General features: G+C 48.7%; 1 protein-coding gene across 1 annotated transcript; it reads left to right on the top strand.

Annotated features, from left to right (window-relative positions):
* Positions 1–5,263: 5,263 nt before the first annotated feature.
* Positions 5,264–13,679, top strand: RAPSN (receptor associated protein of the synapse). Its single transcript, XM_010218319.2, has 8 exons — positions 5,264–5,600; positions 8,075–8,413; positions 9,082–9,240; positions 9,566–9,664; positions 9,758–9,880; positions 11,903–11,956; positions 12,606–12,805; positions 13,553–13,679. The coding sequence occupies exons 1-8, from the start codon at positions 5,409–5,411 to the stop codon at positions 13,623–13,625; spliced, it is 1,239 nt and encodes a 412-aa protein (XP_010216621.2). The 5' UTR covers positions 5,264–5,408; the 3' UTR covers positions 13,626–13,679.
* Positions 13,680–14,045: the final 366 nt, after the last annotated feature.

The raw sequence follows: 14,045 nt of genomic DNA, 5'->3' as shown, positions 1-14,045 counted from the left end.
ATTAGATTTGTGTAGACAGTCCTGTATCTGCTTATAAAGACAAAACATTTTTGGACAGGGGGCATATACCTGGGAGCGGAGTGCAGGGGCGGACGAGGAAAGGAGGATGGAGACTTGCTCCTTTGGGAGGTAGCGTTGTGGGCTGGCTGCTGTTAGTCCCACAGTCTGAATGCACAGGGCTCTGTGTCAGTGGGGGGCACCGATACCCTGCAGTGTGTTGAGTAACTGCCAGTACATTTCTGTACGTGCGCATTTGGTTCCATAAGGAACGTCGGGGAAACCTGTGGAAAAATATCTGAAGAAAACCAAAATGCCAAACGTTGGATGTTTCTTTCCTTTCTTCTTTCCTTTTCTTCCTTCGATTGTTTTAATTGTTCTGTGGTGGTTTTAATGGATTTGAGACAGTGGAGCAGCAGCTGCCTTTCTGATTTTTGGCTGCTTTTTGTGAATAATTTAAAAAGAAAATTTACATTTTGGAGACAAACCTGTGGGCTTTTTTATTGGTACAAACATTGTATTTAACACTAGGGGTTTTGTACAGTTTTTTGCCTTTTCTACTAGAAAACAATGTAAAGTGATTCACAATGTGACGAGAAAACAAATTGCCACTATGACCAAATGTAGAGTCTGTTCTGCAGTAAACGGGATTTAATCAACTCGAAGTCGTGGTTCAGTCGTAGAAATGCTTTTCTTTACCTTGTTTGAGCTGTTCTTTTTTCTTGTTTTGATTTGCAAAACAAAATGTCTTTTTGTGTGAAATTGTGTTGTACTCTGTAGAGAATTACGGATTTTACTTTGATGGTTTAAAAAGCAGAGGAGCACGTGTTGCTTTTCTGAGCTGATCGCAGAGTTTGTGTAGTGGATTTAAAAAAGAAAAGATTTGTTACAAGTTTGGAACGAGCGAGTATGTGTTAAAGGAATTTTCTTCCTTTTGTGTGTGTGTTCTTTTTTTTTTTTTTTCCTTTTTGTCCCAAAGGGCAACTTAAAGCTGTTTTAATTGCACAGACACACCGACAACAAGTCATTTTGTATATGCCAAGTGTGGTACCTTCCTTTGTTTATTTGCTATTAAACTGTTTGAGAAGAGTCCTTGTGTGCTGTCTTTGTTTTACACTTGATGCTCTTTTTGGGCCTAGGAGTGGGAAGATGCACGGTGGGAGAACTGTTTTCCTGTTTGTTACCTGTGAGCGATTAAACGTTCCTGGGCCAAGGCCACTTGTTCCAGATGCACAAAATAGCCCTGGGTTTTCATCTCTACATGATTCGTTGCATTGGGGAGAAATGGAAAAGATTTTCAATTGCTTCTATTGGCCTTCAATTTGTATCATTTTATAAGCCTCCATTGGGCAAGACATGGAGATATCGGACACCACAAATACGATACCCTGGCGAGTGAAGGGTGGCCACATCCAATCTCACAGCCTGGGTGCTGGGAAGCCGCTTTTCTGTGGGCGCCCTGCGCGCCATGGAGCTTCAAGAACTGGTTAACTTTAGCATCCTACCGAAGTTGAGCTATATTTGAATGGTGCCAGCGTGGTGGTGCGTGGGGTTAGATGAGCACTCTTGGAGATAGCTGCTCATACCCTTCCTACGATCCTCATACCTTCCGCTGCCTCCTTACTTGGTCCCCATGCTGGGAGCAAGGCCAGTCTTGCTGAACCTACCTTGGTTTGTAGCATGAAAGTAACTGTATGTCCTAGTGCTCCTGGAAACACTGCCCTGGGAAACTGTGAAAAGGAAGTGGGATTTTTATTTTTATTTTTATTTTTTAAAAAAAGGACTTATCAGCTAAGGCTTCGTTAAAAGGCATCTGTTTTGCTCCCAGAACTAAGATGCATAATTTAAAATGATTTTTTTTTAAAGATTAACGTTTGGTATAGGCAATATATAATTCTTTTGGAAATTTGCCATGAGTTTGACATCAATATTGCCTGTCTCAGAGGGCAGGTACCGTGATGACCATGACTTAGCCACATTTCTAAATGATACAAAAATTCAAAAATGTTCCTCCTCCCTTTCTGCTGACTTGCAGCTCAGAGATAGCAAGTGTTCTCAGGGCAGCCATGTTTCTTCTCCATGTCCTTTTCTCCTCTTGTCTGTCATGCTCTGTTTCACCCCATTACTTCCTACACAAGCGTGAACCGAGGGCGCTCGCCAGCCCCGGGCCTCGGCGGCGCGTTCCCCCGGGCCGCGGCGGCGCGTTCCCCCGGGCCGCGCAGCACTTGCGGGGCCGGGCCCTGACCCACCTGCTGTGCGGCATCGTGCCGGGATCCCTGAGCTAACTCGCAGCTGTCGAAGGGAGGCCGGAGAGGTTTCAGTTCATGCGAGTCTGGGGGGAAAGATGGAGAGAAACAATTGAATCGGGAAAAGGGCTGTGTGGGATGGGAGGTTCTTGCTTGTGTGACAAAGCTGGCTGGGCTCATCTCATGTGATCTCCAAGCAGCAGCTGTGTCAGTTGTATGTTACGGAAGCTGATATGGGGGTTTCTGGGTAAATAGCTTTTTTTGTACTTTATGGAGAGGTTTTTTTTCTTTCTTTTTTTTTTTTCTTTTTTAAAGGGCTAATGCCACTCAGTCAGCTATTAAACTACAAGAGCCAGCCTATTAATTTCTGAAAATCATTGGCATTTCCCATGAGTTTTCAAATCTGTCAGCATCAACAGGAAATAGACAAACTTGTAGATTAAGTCCTAATGTTAAGGAGAAAACTTTTCTTCTTATATTGTTTTCTTCTTCCTCCTCCTCCTCCTCCCATTACTGGTTTTGACTCCAGGCTCTAATCTTCCTGACCTCACCGGTCTTCACGCAGCCAGGAGCGTCGCAAAGAGCAGAGGGGAGGACGAGTGCTCACAGGCAGAAAGGGGGTGTGATGACCCCCGTGACTTCTGATATTCCCCAGCTTGGTGTTTCGTGCGCCTTGCAGGCCAACTTATTGGCAGTATCTGGGAAGCAACTTGGCCATTTACTATAGAAGCCACCCTTGAATCTCGTATGGACTTGAGCTGCTCCCTTTGCTTCCCTCAGAGGCACAGGTGGTGCCTGGATGGCTCTATCCATTTATCCCTCCTTATTTATCATACTGGCACATTCCATATGAGAGTGTGTTTCTCTTCTTTGTAAACCATCAATTTGAGTTCAATGATTCTCCTAGTCCTTATTTTCCTAGGATAAATTTTCATCGTAGTGGGTGAATGAGGTAGATTTCCTGTTTTCATAGGAAAAGAAAGTGCAACTCAAAAGGCAAGGATGTGCAGCCTGAGCAACAAGTGCATGGCAAAATTGATGGGCCAGTGTCTAGGTGAAGTGGTCCAAAACCATCAGGGTCAGTTTGTGTTATTGATAGGTTACTTGTGGGCAGTAATTCTGCAAAGCAGTCTGCCCCGGTAGGGAATTCTGTGGTTTTGCTTCCCCTTTCTTGACTCCTTCATTGATTCTTTCATGTAGCAGACGCCAGTAGCTGCTGTCTCTGGCTTTCTAACCTCAGTTTCTCCAAATTCAGAGACCTGGTGGGTCCACCGTTATCACTGCCTTGTGTCAGTGAGGATCAGTGTCTCATGCTGTGCCCGTCCCACCGCCTGTCTCCAGAGGGATACGTCGCTGTCGCTGCAGCGAGGAGAGCCACCTCTTGCTCTACGTAACAACGTTAGGAGTAAGCAGAAATGATCTCTCTGCATTACCTGTTGCTAAGCTTTACCTGGTGGTTTCTGTTTCCAAAGTCTCAAAGTACAGAGAGTTTATGCTGAAACACCTTCTAGTGTATCACCTCTCTGAAAAATAATGCTAAATTAAGTAACATATCATAGATGGGGGATACAAGCTCTCAAAAGAGAGCAAGTCTGATCGTAGCAAGATTTTTTCTACCATTTTCTACCTTTTTTTTTCTACCATTTAAAAATCTCTTTTAGGGAAACTTTAGAAAAAATAAATGCATGGTCTCTCTGAAGAAAAAATAATGCTGAGAAGGTTATGGTTCCTTACTATTGTCTCTTGAAGCCTTCTGTTTTGTGAGGGATACTACCTAGGGAAGGCTCCCTTGGATCTGGGCCGCCTTAAGCAGCCCTGATCCAGGCCGGGATGGTCCAGCCTGTGAAGTGATGATTCCATCAGCTGCTGTGCTTACTTGGGAAGAGCCCCCGCTGACTTCGGGTGCAAGGAGAGCTGTGCCTGGAGATGTGCTGCTTCTGCACGTGGGCCTGGTATTAAATCTGTGAATTGCTGCTGCTGTTCTCTAATAAGTTTTGGGTTCCTTTTTTTGCAGACCAATGTTCTGTCTTCTATTTCTGAAAAACATAAGGCTTCTGTGAGGCTTTTCTTTTCCCCTTCAACTTTACTGACTCACCTTGTAAAGGACAGAATGAATGTATAGGCTGTCATGGCCCATTAAAAATGCAGCACATAAAGGAAGTATGAAACTGATTCCTGGAGGAACCAGTCTGCCTTTTACTCTTTGAAAGATGTATAGACAAGTTTTAAAGGTATTTTCTTTTTGTACAGTCAGAAGATGAAGAAAGTTGTTGTTTTTGATCATTATTATAATTTGTCACAAAAGACCTGTAAGTTCGGAGTGCAGAATTTTGGCAATTCCTTGGACAACTCCTGTTGAAATTTCCCAGAGAAGGATCACAGCTGTCTGCTGAGCTCCTCAAGGGAGAGGCTGGATTTTGTGCCTGGCCGGGTGTTGGGCACATTGCTGCAGATTTAATGCTGCATGTATGCGTGTGCACGAGCATTAAATTCATTCTCCTTTTTAAGGCATGTGTTGCCCCCAGAGTTGCAATTTTAGGGGATGCTGCTGTGTGCCAGACTAGCCCATCGTCACCACCAGGGCTTATTAAAGAGGGATTACTATGAGAGAGAGGGGAAAGAGGCAAGGGAGACATCCCTGTGCCTGCAGCGGTGTCTCTCCGGGCAGTATTTGTTAGCCGCGCAGTGGCGGGCCGGGCAGGCGGTTGGCTCGCCGTGACCTTGGGAGCCGGGGCGCCCGGCCAGCATTCCTGTGAGTCCTGGGAACCACGTGAGCCCGACTGGCGGGCGCAGCTGCAGCCAATGCGGGGGAGCCCAGCACTGCTGCTCAGATTGAGTTTCACTCCAATCGCTGGCGATTTTTCTCTCTCGCTCCCTGTTGTGCTTTTCCTCTTTGTTTATGGGACTGGCGAGGCAGATGGGATCTTAGCGAGTGAGACACTTGCCTGCTGGATCTGGGGTTCTGTCTTCCGGGCTGAGCAACTTGCCCATTGCCTGCCACAGCTCCGGCACCCCGGCATGGCCGGGATTTTACAGCCCCAGGCCTTCTGAGCACACAACCTGCCCTCCTCCCTTAGGGCTTTTTACGTTGTGTTCTCTCTCAGGCACTCCTTTTTGTGCTCTCCTTAAAGGTTAGTGTATGAGGCTTTTTAATGCAGAAGAGAGATGGGTCAGGACCAGACAAAGCAGCAGATAGAGAAAGGACTTCATCTCTACCAGTCTAATCACACCGAGAAGGCCCTGCAAGTCTGGATGAGGGTTTTGGAGAAGTCCGCGGATCCTGCTGGCAGGTTTCGGGTTTTGGGTTGTCTCATCACTGCCCACGCAGAGATGGGCAGGTACAAAGACATGCTGAAGGTAAGGCGAGCGGGAGGAGCGCGGCGGCCGCGTCGCACCTGCTGGGGACAGCGGCCGCGCGTCGCAACGCGAGAGCCGGGCTGGGGATGGCAGCTCAGGAAGACTTGCCCCGAGCTTGGTGCCTGTCACGGGCTCTCTGAATCGCTGCGGTGACCAACAGGCCCGGGCTGCAAGATGCACAGCGTGCTGCTTTGCAGTGGCCCGGCCCTTGGGGCTTCCCAGGTTATCCAGGTCCTTCCATCAATCGCGGGGACTGTCACTGATTTATTCCCCACCGCCACACGCACCGTCTGATCCAGCATCACAGAGACATGTGAAAACAGGGCCTCTGTCCCAGTAAAAGATGTTTACAGCAAATACACTGCTGTAAAAGGGAATTTCAGGAATATTCTATGCTCGCAGGAATATTCTCTCATTGTTTTTTGTTATGTCTTCGTATTGGGATGATTAAAAGGAGAAAGAGGGAAAAAGAAGGTGTTTTGCTTGTTTGTTTTGTTTTCTTTGAGAAACACGCACATTGCAAGAGGAGCATGACAGATGAGATCAAGGAGGGATTCGCAGTTGTCAGGACAGCATGCAAAAAAGGCAGATAAGGGGTTTGCTGAGAAGGTGCCAGAAAGAAGCTGGAGCTAAACTTCAAGAGTATGAAGATAAACATATTTGATTAAATAAAAAGAAGATGACGTGTGTATCTGAGAAGTGACAGGCTCCACATAGAGTAGCAGGAAGTGTTTGGGACGGTGACTCAAGAATCTGAGAGGCAGGACAACAAGATGTAATAGTTTTAAGAAACTCTCTCAGCTTGAAATAGGGTCTTACTTAAGCCTTGATATTCTTGTTCGGTGGTTTTCAGTTGCCTTTACTAAGTTGGTAATACTGCAGCACAAGAAAAAAAAAAGCCACATCTTATATTGAAAGGCTGTCAGCACCTGCTTTTGGCACCTGGTGAGGGGCACGTCTTACTAGTAAACACATCTATGTCTCAAAGCCCCATCTTCAAAAGACATACTTGCAAGGAAGAAGAAAAAAGGAGTATCAATGGATTTGGAAAGCATTTGAAGAATCTGAGAGATGTGGGATGAGATGCTGTCAGAGGAAAAAAAAAAAAAAAAAAGAGCAAGCTGATTCATGAAGAGAGAAGGTAAGATGTGACTACCTGAAGAAAAATCAGAAGGCTTCATGGGAACATGAAACGGGCAAAGGAAGGGGCCCTGTAGACCTAAACCCCCATTTGTCACCTGAGGAGAGAACAGGAAACGGGCTCAGAGTAGGTGAATTTCAACTCCTCCCAGTGTTGGGAAGGAAAAACGGCTTCAATGAACCTAAAGATTTTACAGTGTACAAGCAAGCAAGGAGGACAGCTTTAGCAGTAAGTCATTGGAGAGAAAATAAGAATTGGAGAGAGAGAAAAGGAGTCTGGGAACTAGAAGTATGAAGTTAACCACAATTTAAGAAGAGTTAGGGTGCTCAATCTCTTTTGGAAAGAACAATTACTTCACACCAAGGCAGGTGTCTGTGGCAACTGGGAAGTAATTAAGAACTTGTTTAAAAAATAAAAGGGAAGGGAATGTGGGGAAACATCAGCTAATACAAATCAGCGAGTCCACATCACAGACTTCCTAAAGTGCTAAGAAAAGGGTGAAAAAAATATACCGAAGCACAAGCTGTTAGTTTTCTTTCAATTCTGTGAAAAATGCTTAAACTATGTGTGGTACCATTACACACACACACACAAAAAAAAAAAAAAAAAAAAAAATGGAAGGAATTGGTGACCCTGGGAATTGCTGTCAGTAAATGAAACTACTACCTCTGACAGATTTCTACACAAAGACAGTTGCTAAATATTTACCATCCCTACCGGTACTAATTCACCCTAGCAGTGCGCTTGGTTCATGACAAAACAGAGAAGAGCACCCCAGCCCAGAAGAGTTTGCAGCCCAAACAAAAAGACTTCAAATCATCTCAGAGAACAGGCTGCAGTGAGTCCCAATGGCTCTAGAGCAACAACCGTCATGACAACTAATGGCAGTTTGGTGGTATGAAATTATTTGATGAAGCAGCTTACTTGTTATCACTTCTTTATTAAAGCACTGCTTCTATGTAATATTTTAAGAATTCTATTTAAAAATGGAATAAATTAAATTGAGCGTAAGAGGACAGAACTGGGCTGTGCTGAACATTTCCTGCCTCAAAATCTCTTTAGGGCCCTTCAACAGCTCTTTTTCTGCTAAGTGCCAACCCAGTTCAGCTTCCTTGCCCAAGAGGCTCTGTGTAAAGAGAGGGAGGTGTCTCCAGACCCCTTGGAAAGCACCAGGTAACTGCCCAGGGTGTGCTCTGCTCCTCAGCCCCTGCTGCTGGACTTCTGCACCCTGCTCAGAGCTGAGCCTCTTCTCCATGACTGTGCCCCTCTGGATGCTTGGGCCATGCCGAACTAAACTGTATGTTTTTATAAACACCTTATTTTCTACTTAAAGTTTGCAGTTGTACAGATTGACACAGCACGGGAGCTGGAAGACCCGGATTTCCTCACAGAGAGCTACCTAAACCTGGCTCGCAGCAATGAGAAGCTCTGTGAATTCCAGAAAACCATCTCGTACTGTAAGACGTGCCTCAACATGCAGGGCACCACCGTGAGCCTGCAGCTGAACGGCCAGGTGAGCCTCAGCATGGGCAACGCCTTCATGGGCCTCAGCGTCTTCCAGAAGGCTCTGGAGTGCTTTGAGAAAGCCTTGCGCTACGCGCACAACAACGACGACAAGATGCTCGAGTGTCGCGTCTGCTGCAGCCTCGGGAACTTCTACGCGCAGCTCAAGGTGCAGTAGCCCCATGGCCGGCGGGGTGGGAGGGCAACGGCCTCACAGGCGCGGGGAAGGTGGAGAATGAGCACCCAAGAGGAGGGCGCTCTCATTTTTGCCATCGCATGCAACTCAAGAACGGGTTTAGATTTTTTTCTTTTACATAATTTTAGGCCCTTATTGCAAAAAGGTGCTAAAAAACTGAAAATACGTTATGCTATTACTTACTGCAGATTTACTGAGGCTGTAGTTTTCTATTTCCTGCCATGATGAATAAGCAGCCTCTGAGAGGTCCTGACTAAGCATGTAGAAAACATGAGGGCTCTGTGTAGATGCTCAGAGATGACTCAAGAGCAGAGAACATTTCAGTCTGTGGTTGCAGGGCAGACATCATCATTCCTGCCATGTAAAGCTTACAACATACTGCATGAAAGACAGTTGCTGTGTCATTGCCTCAGTGTCCCAGACACACTGAATAATATGAATTATGCATATGGCAATTCTTCCTTCCACAGTTGGATATTCATGTTAATGCTGAGACAAGGGCATGTGGAAGAAGGGCAGGTATTGAGAGGTGTACAGAAAGCTGCTAGAGGTTGCAGCATTACTACATGGAAAATATTCAGTGATCACCCACTTTTTGAGCTGCTCACTTCTGCCTTGGCTACTGTCTGTCTGCGTTACAGGACTATGAGAAAGCCTTGTTCTTCCCGTGTAAAGCAGCTGAGCTGGTGAACGACTACGGGGCAGGCTGGAGCTTGAAGTACCGCGCGATGAGCCAGTACCACATGGCCGTGGCCTATCGCAAGCTGGGGCGCTTGGCCGACGCCATGGACTGCTGCGAGGTAGCGGGCGTGGAGCCGGCAGCGCGCTCTGCGCGGGGGGCTCGGGGCTGCGGGGAAGGGGGGACACGGCCTGCGCCCTCGAGCTCAGTGCCCTCTGCCTCCCAGGCCTAGAGCTACTGCTTTCAGGAGTCATCTCAGTAGTTTGGGCCTATAAATGCCCTCCGACTAGGGGCGTGCGAACAGGACTTTGCTTCCTCTGAGGAGGCTGTGGCATTTCTCTGGAGCTGACCCTTCCCTGGCTGCAGCACTTGCACTTCACTGCCAGCCCCTCTTTGCTCGGGACCAGGAGCACGCTCCGTTACTGACCGCAGACGCTTTCCCGCAGGAGTCCATGAAGATCGCCCTGCAGCACGGCGACCGGCCCCTGCAGGCGCTGTGCCTGCTCTGCTTCGCCGACATCCACCGCAGCCGCAAGGACGTGCAGGTAGAGCCCCTTCCCGCCACGCGGCGCAGGGGAGGGCGAGCGCCTGTGAGGAGCAGGCCCTGGCAAAACGCGTTTTCCCCTCTGCCTCTGCAGACAGCCGTTCCTCGGTACGACTCCTCCATGAGCATCATGACAGAGATTGGGAATCGCCTGGGGCAGATCCAGGTGCTGCTAGGAGTCGCCAAATGCTGGATGATCCGGAAGGAGCTGGAGAAGGTCAGTTAGAAGCTGCTTCTACGGGAGCACTAGGGCCTGCTGTCTCTTGCTGAGCTTTCTGCCCAACCCAGCAGAGTCCCATACCCCTTCCTCCCCCCAGTAGGGGCTGTTACTTGCACAGTGACACTTCTCTGAACGGCCCCTCTTGGCGAGGAATCTGCTACTCGCAGGATGAACATCCCACCCGGGGTCAGGCCGGTAACTTGGAGAACTGGGTCATTAGTCCTGAAGGCTTAAACACCACGCTGAGAAGCCGGTACCGGGAGGAAGGAAGTCTCTTCCTGCATTTTAGACAATCAGCTTATGCTCTGAAATAGGTTACGCTGCCTACCATTTAGCTAAATAACTAAGCTCATTAGTACGATAATGACGATAAGGCGGCTCTATGGCTCCACCATGTGCTTTGCAAAGAGACACGGCATCCAATTCGTAGAAACAACACGGCAAGACACAGCAGGCGGACCTCTAAGTAGGAGAATGCACCATCTGCACCACCTCTGAATATTCACCTACTTCTTGGACCCCCGATCCCCTCTCTATCCATTGCAGCCTCAGATATCACAAGCAATTTTCATCTTAGAGAGCCTGGGTGGGGGTTTGCAGAGAGTCCTACTTTCACCAAAGCCCACCAAAGGGAATGAGCATGTCAATCTCTGGCTCTGTCCAGGCATTAGAGTGACGTCTGCCCTGGTAGTCAAAGACTCTTACTTACATTTTGTCAAACATAACCTCCTCAAATGTCACAGTCCTGAGCACTTGCCCAAGTCTGTTCCTTAGCTTGCCAGTCCCAATTTCTATTTTTCATGCCACTCATCCTCATGTTAGTTACCTAATAAAGCACCTTGCAGATTATATTTTTGTCCTAGCCTCCTATATCTTCCAAGCCTGCTTGGCCAGCTTGTCCCACCTTCCTTTGAGTTCCATTCAGTTGTGTAATCAGCACTATCCCTGTTCCTCCCAGTCTCCCACCATGGCCTGCTTGTCCAGACTCTGTGCACTCCTCGCTTTCTTGTCTCAGGAGAAACATCCCCTGGACTTCACAGCATTTCTTCCCAACCCCATATGCTGCTTGCATCACTTTGATCCTATACCTAGTATTTAATGTCAGAGTTTTCCAGTTGCTCTTCCCTGTCACAGTTCTGTTCTGTTCTCTCCTCTACCTTTCAATTCCTGCTTCCTTGTTCTGTAAGTTCCTTATCCCAGACTGTTGCTGTCACCACAGGTCTAATGCCATCTCCTCTGCTTTCAAAGCACACTCTCCCATATCATGTGGTCCTCTTCTCACAGTATAGCAGTAATATCAAATTAAACTGTGGAAATTGTATAAGGTGTCCCCTATAAATACTGTGTCACATGGGAGACAACTTCTTACCCTCACACAAGCCTGAATGGGTCCCAGTAGCTTGGAAAGCAGAGACTGGTTATGAGAGCAGTAAGAGACGCTGTCACATCTGGGGGAAAGTAGGGACTTATCTGGTTTGACAGCTCCTACACCTAATACTTTTCCTTCAGACTGAAAAAGATTGAGAGTAACACTGTCCTACTTACAGCATGATGTAGGGCTAAGTGGACATATGGACGCACAACACAGTGCGCTGGCCGTGCCGATCCCTCTCCTCCCCTCTTGTACAAGTGAAATCGGAACTGAAGGTGTCCCAAGATTGCTGAGCCTGTGGTGTGCGAAGGGAACAATGTTTGCTTTGCTTGTGCTTCGTCCCAACCCTGATGACCTGATGTGCTGCTGCATTTAAATAAGCCTGTATCCTTCTTCTGCTGTACTCTGTGTTGTGTGGCTGGAATAGAAATGTAGCTCTATTTTCTGAAAGATTTGTGATCTTTCAGAAACTACGCTTTACTTAGGGATGAGCTTATGCAGGGGAATACCCTCCAGAGCTGCAAATTATTTATCCAAATGCTACTCTGTACCTCTTCCTTCTTCTTTTGAGTCCTGTCATGTTATTCATACAAGTCTGTTTTGATATATCAGACTGAGAACTGACAGTGCATGCTCTCCATTTACAGGCTCTGGAAAACATTGAAAAGGCTCAGGAGCTGGCAGAGGGACTAGGGAACAAGGTAGGATCCCATAGCTTCCCTTCAGGAGTGTCTGTAGCCTTCTTGGGTAAATTGAGACGTTGTGTTAGTGTTCATACTTGTTATTGCTTGTCACTCTGTCCATATAAACCAGTTGGTGCTTGGGACTTGTTTAATTGTGAAGTATTTAGTTGTGAGGAGTTGCACAGGTGTGCAAGTGGGAGAAGTCAAAGTGAGATAAACATGGGAACGAGAGCAGTAAAAACGTAGCATGAAACAGCCAAGAGAGCCAGAGGATTAAGAGTCTGTTCCTTAAAAAAATATCATTGGCTTGAGCAGCATCTCCACTGTGTTACAGCTGAGAGTGAAGGGCAGTGAAATACTGCGTTTCTCAGGGATGGCTGTGGGGTTGGAGGATGGGGTTTCATTTACTGGAATGAAAAAGCTGCAGTGCCTCAAATCTGGGATCCCCTTGTGTGAAAGAGGGGTTAATGGCATGAAGTACTCAGATACTCAATGTTCTTCTGACTGATCCTGCCTCTCGGGCAGCTTTCTATGCTCTAGGGATCTATGGACCTCTAGCCAGCTGAGAGGGCTGGAGAGGGCTCTCGGTAGCACTCTCTACTCCTTCCACCAGGTCTGTCTTCCCCTTGTCATTCACCTCTCTCCTGTTTCTGGCCTTTATGCACAGCTTGGCCTGCTGAAGCTCCACTGCCTGTGCGAGAGGATCTACCGCGCGAAGGGGCAGCAGCGAGAGCTGCGCGACCACGTGGTGAAGTTCCACGAATGCGTGGAGGAGATGGAGCTCTACTGCGGCATGTGCGGCGAGTCCATCGGCGAGAGGAACAACCAGCTCCAGGCGCTGCCTTGCTCCCACTTCTTCCATTTAAAGTAACGCGCTGGAATGACCGTGGGCTCTTTGTCGCAGCATTAGTCACAGGACAGCGAGCTATTCGTGTCCAGCGTAGGACAGCTTTGCAGCTTGCCTTGCCTGCCTCTACCCAACAGCATCCCCCCACCCGCTGTCTTGAATCCCATGGCCTTTAGGTACAGGATTCAGACAGAATATCCATCCCACTCCTTCTTCTGGCCTCTAAAGCGTTGTTCACTGATGCCCTGGCCTTGCAGGTGCTTAGGGGCACAGGGTCTTGTCATCTTTAGTTTCTCTTGGAGGATGACTTTTACAGGGCTGGAGATTTTTTTTTCCCTTCCCTGAGTATCCCTACTTTCTATTTCTTAACTGAATAGGGTGTTCACTGTGTTACTGTAAGACTGCCCTGGAAGACGTTAGCTGGACATCATTTTTTTTACTGCTAGGAGAAATGACATGAGCATAACAAAACATTTACCACTGAATGCTAAAAGTTTACACACTTAAAAACGCACCCCTGCACCTGACATCTACACTAGGAGTAGACACCAGGGCTGTCCTTTCTCTCTCTCCCCTGGTCAAGGCAATCAGTGCTTTTCCCTTTCCCTGGATGTACTCGCAGAAATGCTCCCATGAAGGCGGTGGAAAGGCCGCTCTGCTCTGGGCTGAGAGGACCCATCGCACAGGGGCTCATGACCGGAGCAGGAGAGGCGGGTATCGCGCTGCTCCGCCGGGGCCGCCCGCGCAACGGCCTCCTTGCTTTGCAGGTGCCTGCAGACGAACGGGACGCGGGGCTGCCCCAACTGCCGCCGCTCGTCGCTGAAGCCGGGCTACGTATGAGCCGCGGGCCGGACCCGCCGCCTCTGTACGGGGAGCGACTGCAATAAACGGCCCCGCCGCCCTCCTACCGCCCGCCGCGCCTGCGCACCAACTGCCGCGCCGCCCTCCTCGCGCCTGCGCGCCAACCGCCGCGCCGCCCTCCTCCCGCCCTCCTCGCGCCTGCGCGCCAACCGCCCGCCGCGTCTGGGTGGGTGTGTGGGGGGAGAGGGGGGGCGCTCGTGGCGCGGCCCTGGCGGCGGGACCCGCCCCTGCCCCGCACCAAGATGGCGGCGGCGCCATCACGCTCACTCAGCAGATTTGGCCGGCGGCACGTGACCGGCCGGCATCTCTCCCCACCTCGTCGGCAGATTCGGCACGGCTGAGTCCCTGCCGCGCAGGGACGCTGGGGCCCGGGGTTGGGGCGCTGAGGAGGGAAAGAAG

This window comes from Tinamus guttatus, unplaced genomic scaffold (assembly GCF_059628265.1).
Source record: "Tinamus guttatus ecotype Peru unplaced genomic scaffold, ASM5962826v1 Tinamus_guttatus_pri_ptg000089l, whole genome shotgun sequence".
In the NCBI taxonomy this organism is placed as follows: Eukaryota; Metazoa; Chordata; class Aves; order Tinamiformes; family Tinamidae; genus Tinamus; species Tinamus guttatus.
This window is presented reverse-complemented; position numbering and strand designations above follow the sequence as displayed.

What these genes read in the sequence shown, in the direction of transcription:
- RAPSN (XM_010218319.2), top strand. Translation starts at nt 5,409, where the DNA reads ATGGGTCAGGACCAGACAAAGCAGCAGATAGAGAAAGGACTTCATCTC. An exon ending in CAGAGGGACTAGGGAACAAG is followed by an intron (nt 11,957 to 12,605) that starts GTAGGATCCCAT and finishes CTTTATGCACAG; the next exon opens with CTTGGCCTGCTGAAGCTCCA. An exon ending in TCCCACTTCTTCCATTTAAA is followed by an intron (nt 12,806 to 13,552) that starts GTAACGCGCTGG and finishes CTTGCTTTGCAG; the next exon opens with GTGCCTGCAGACGAACGGGA.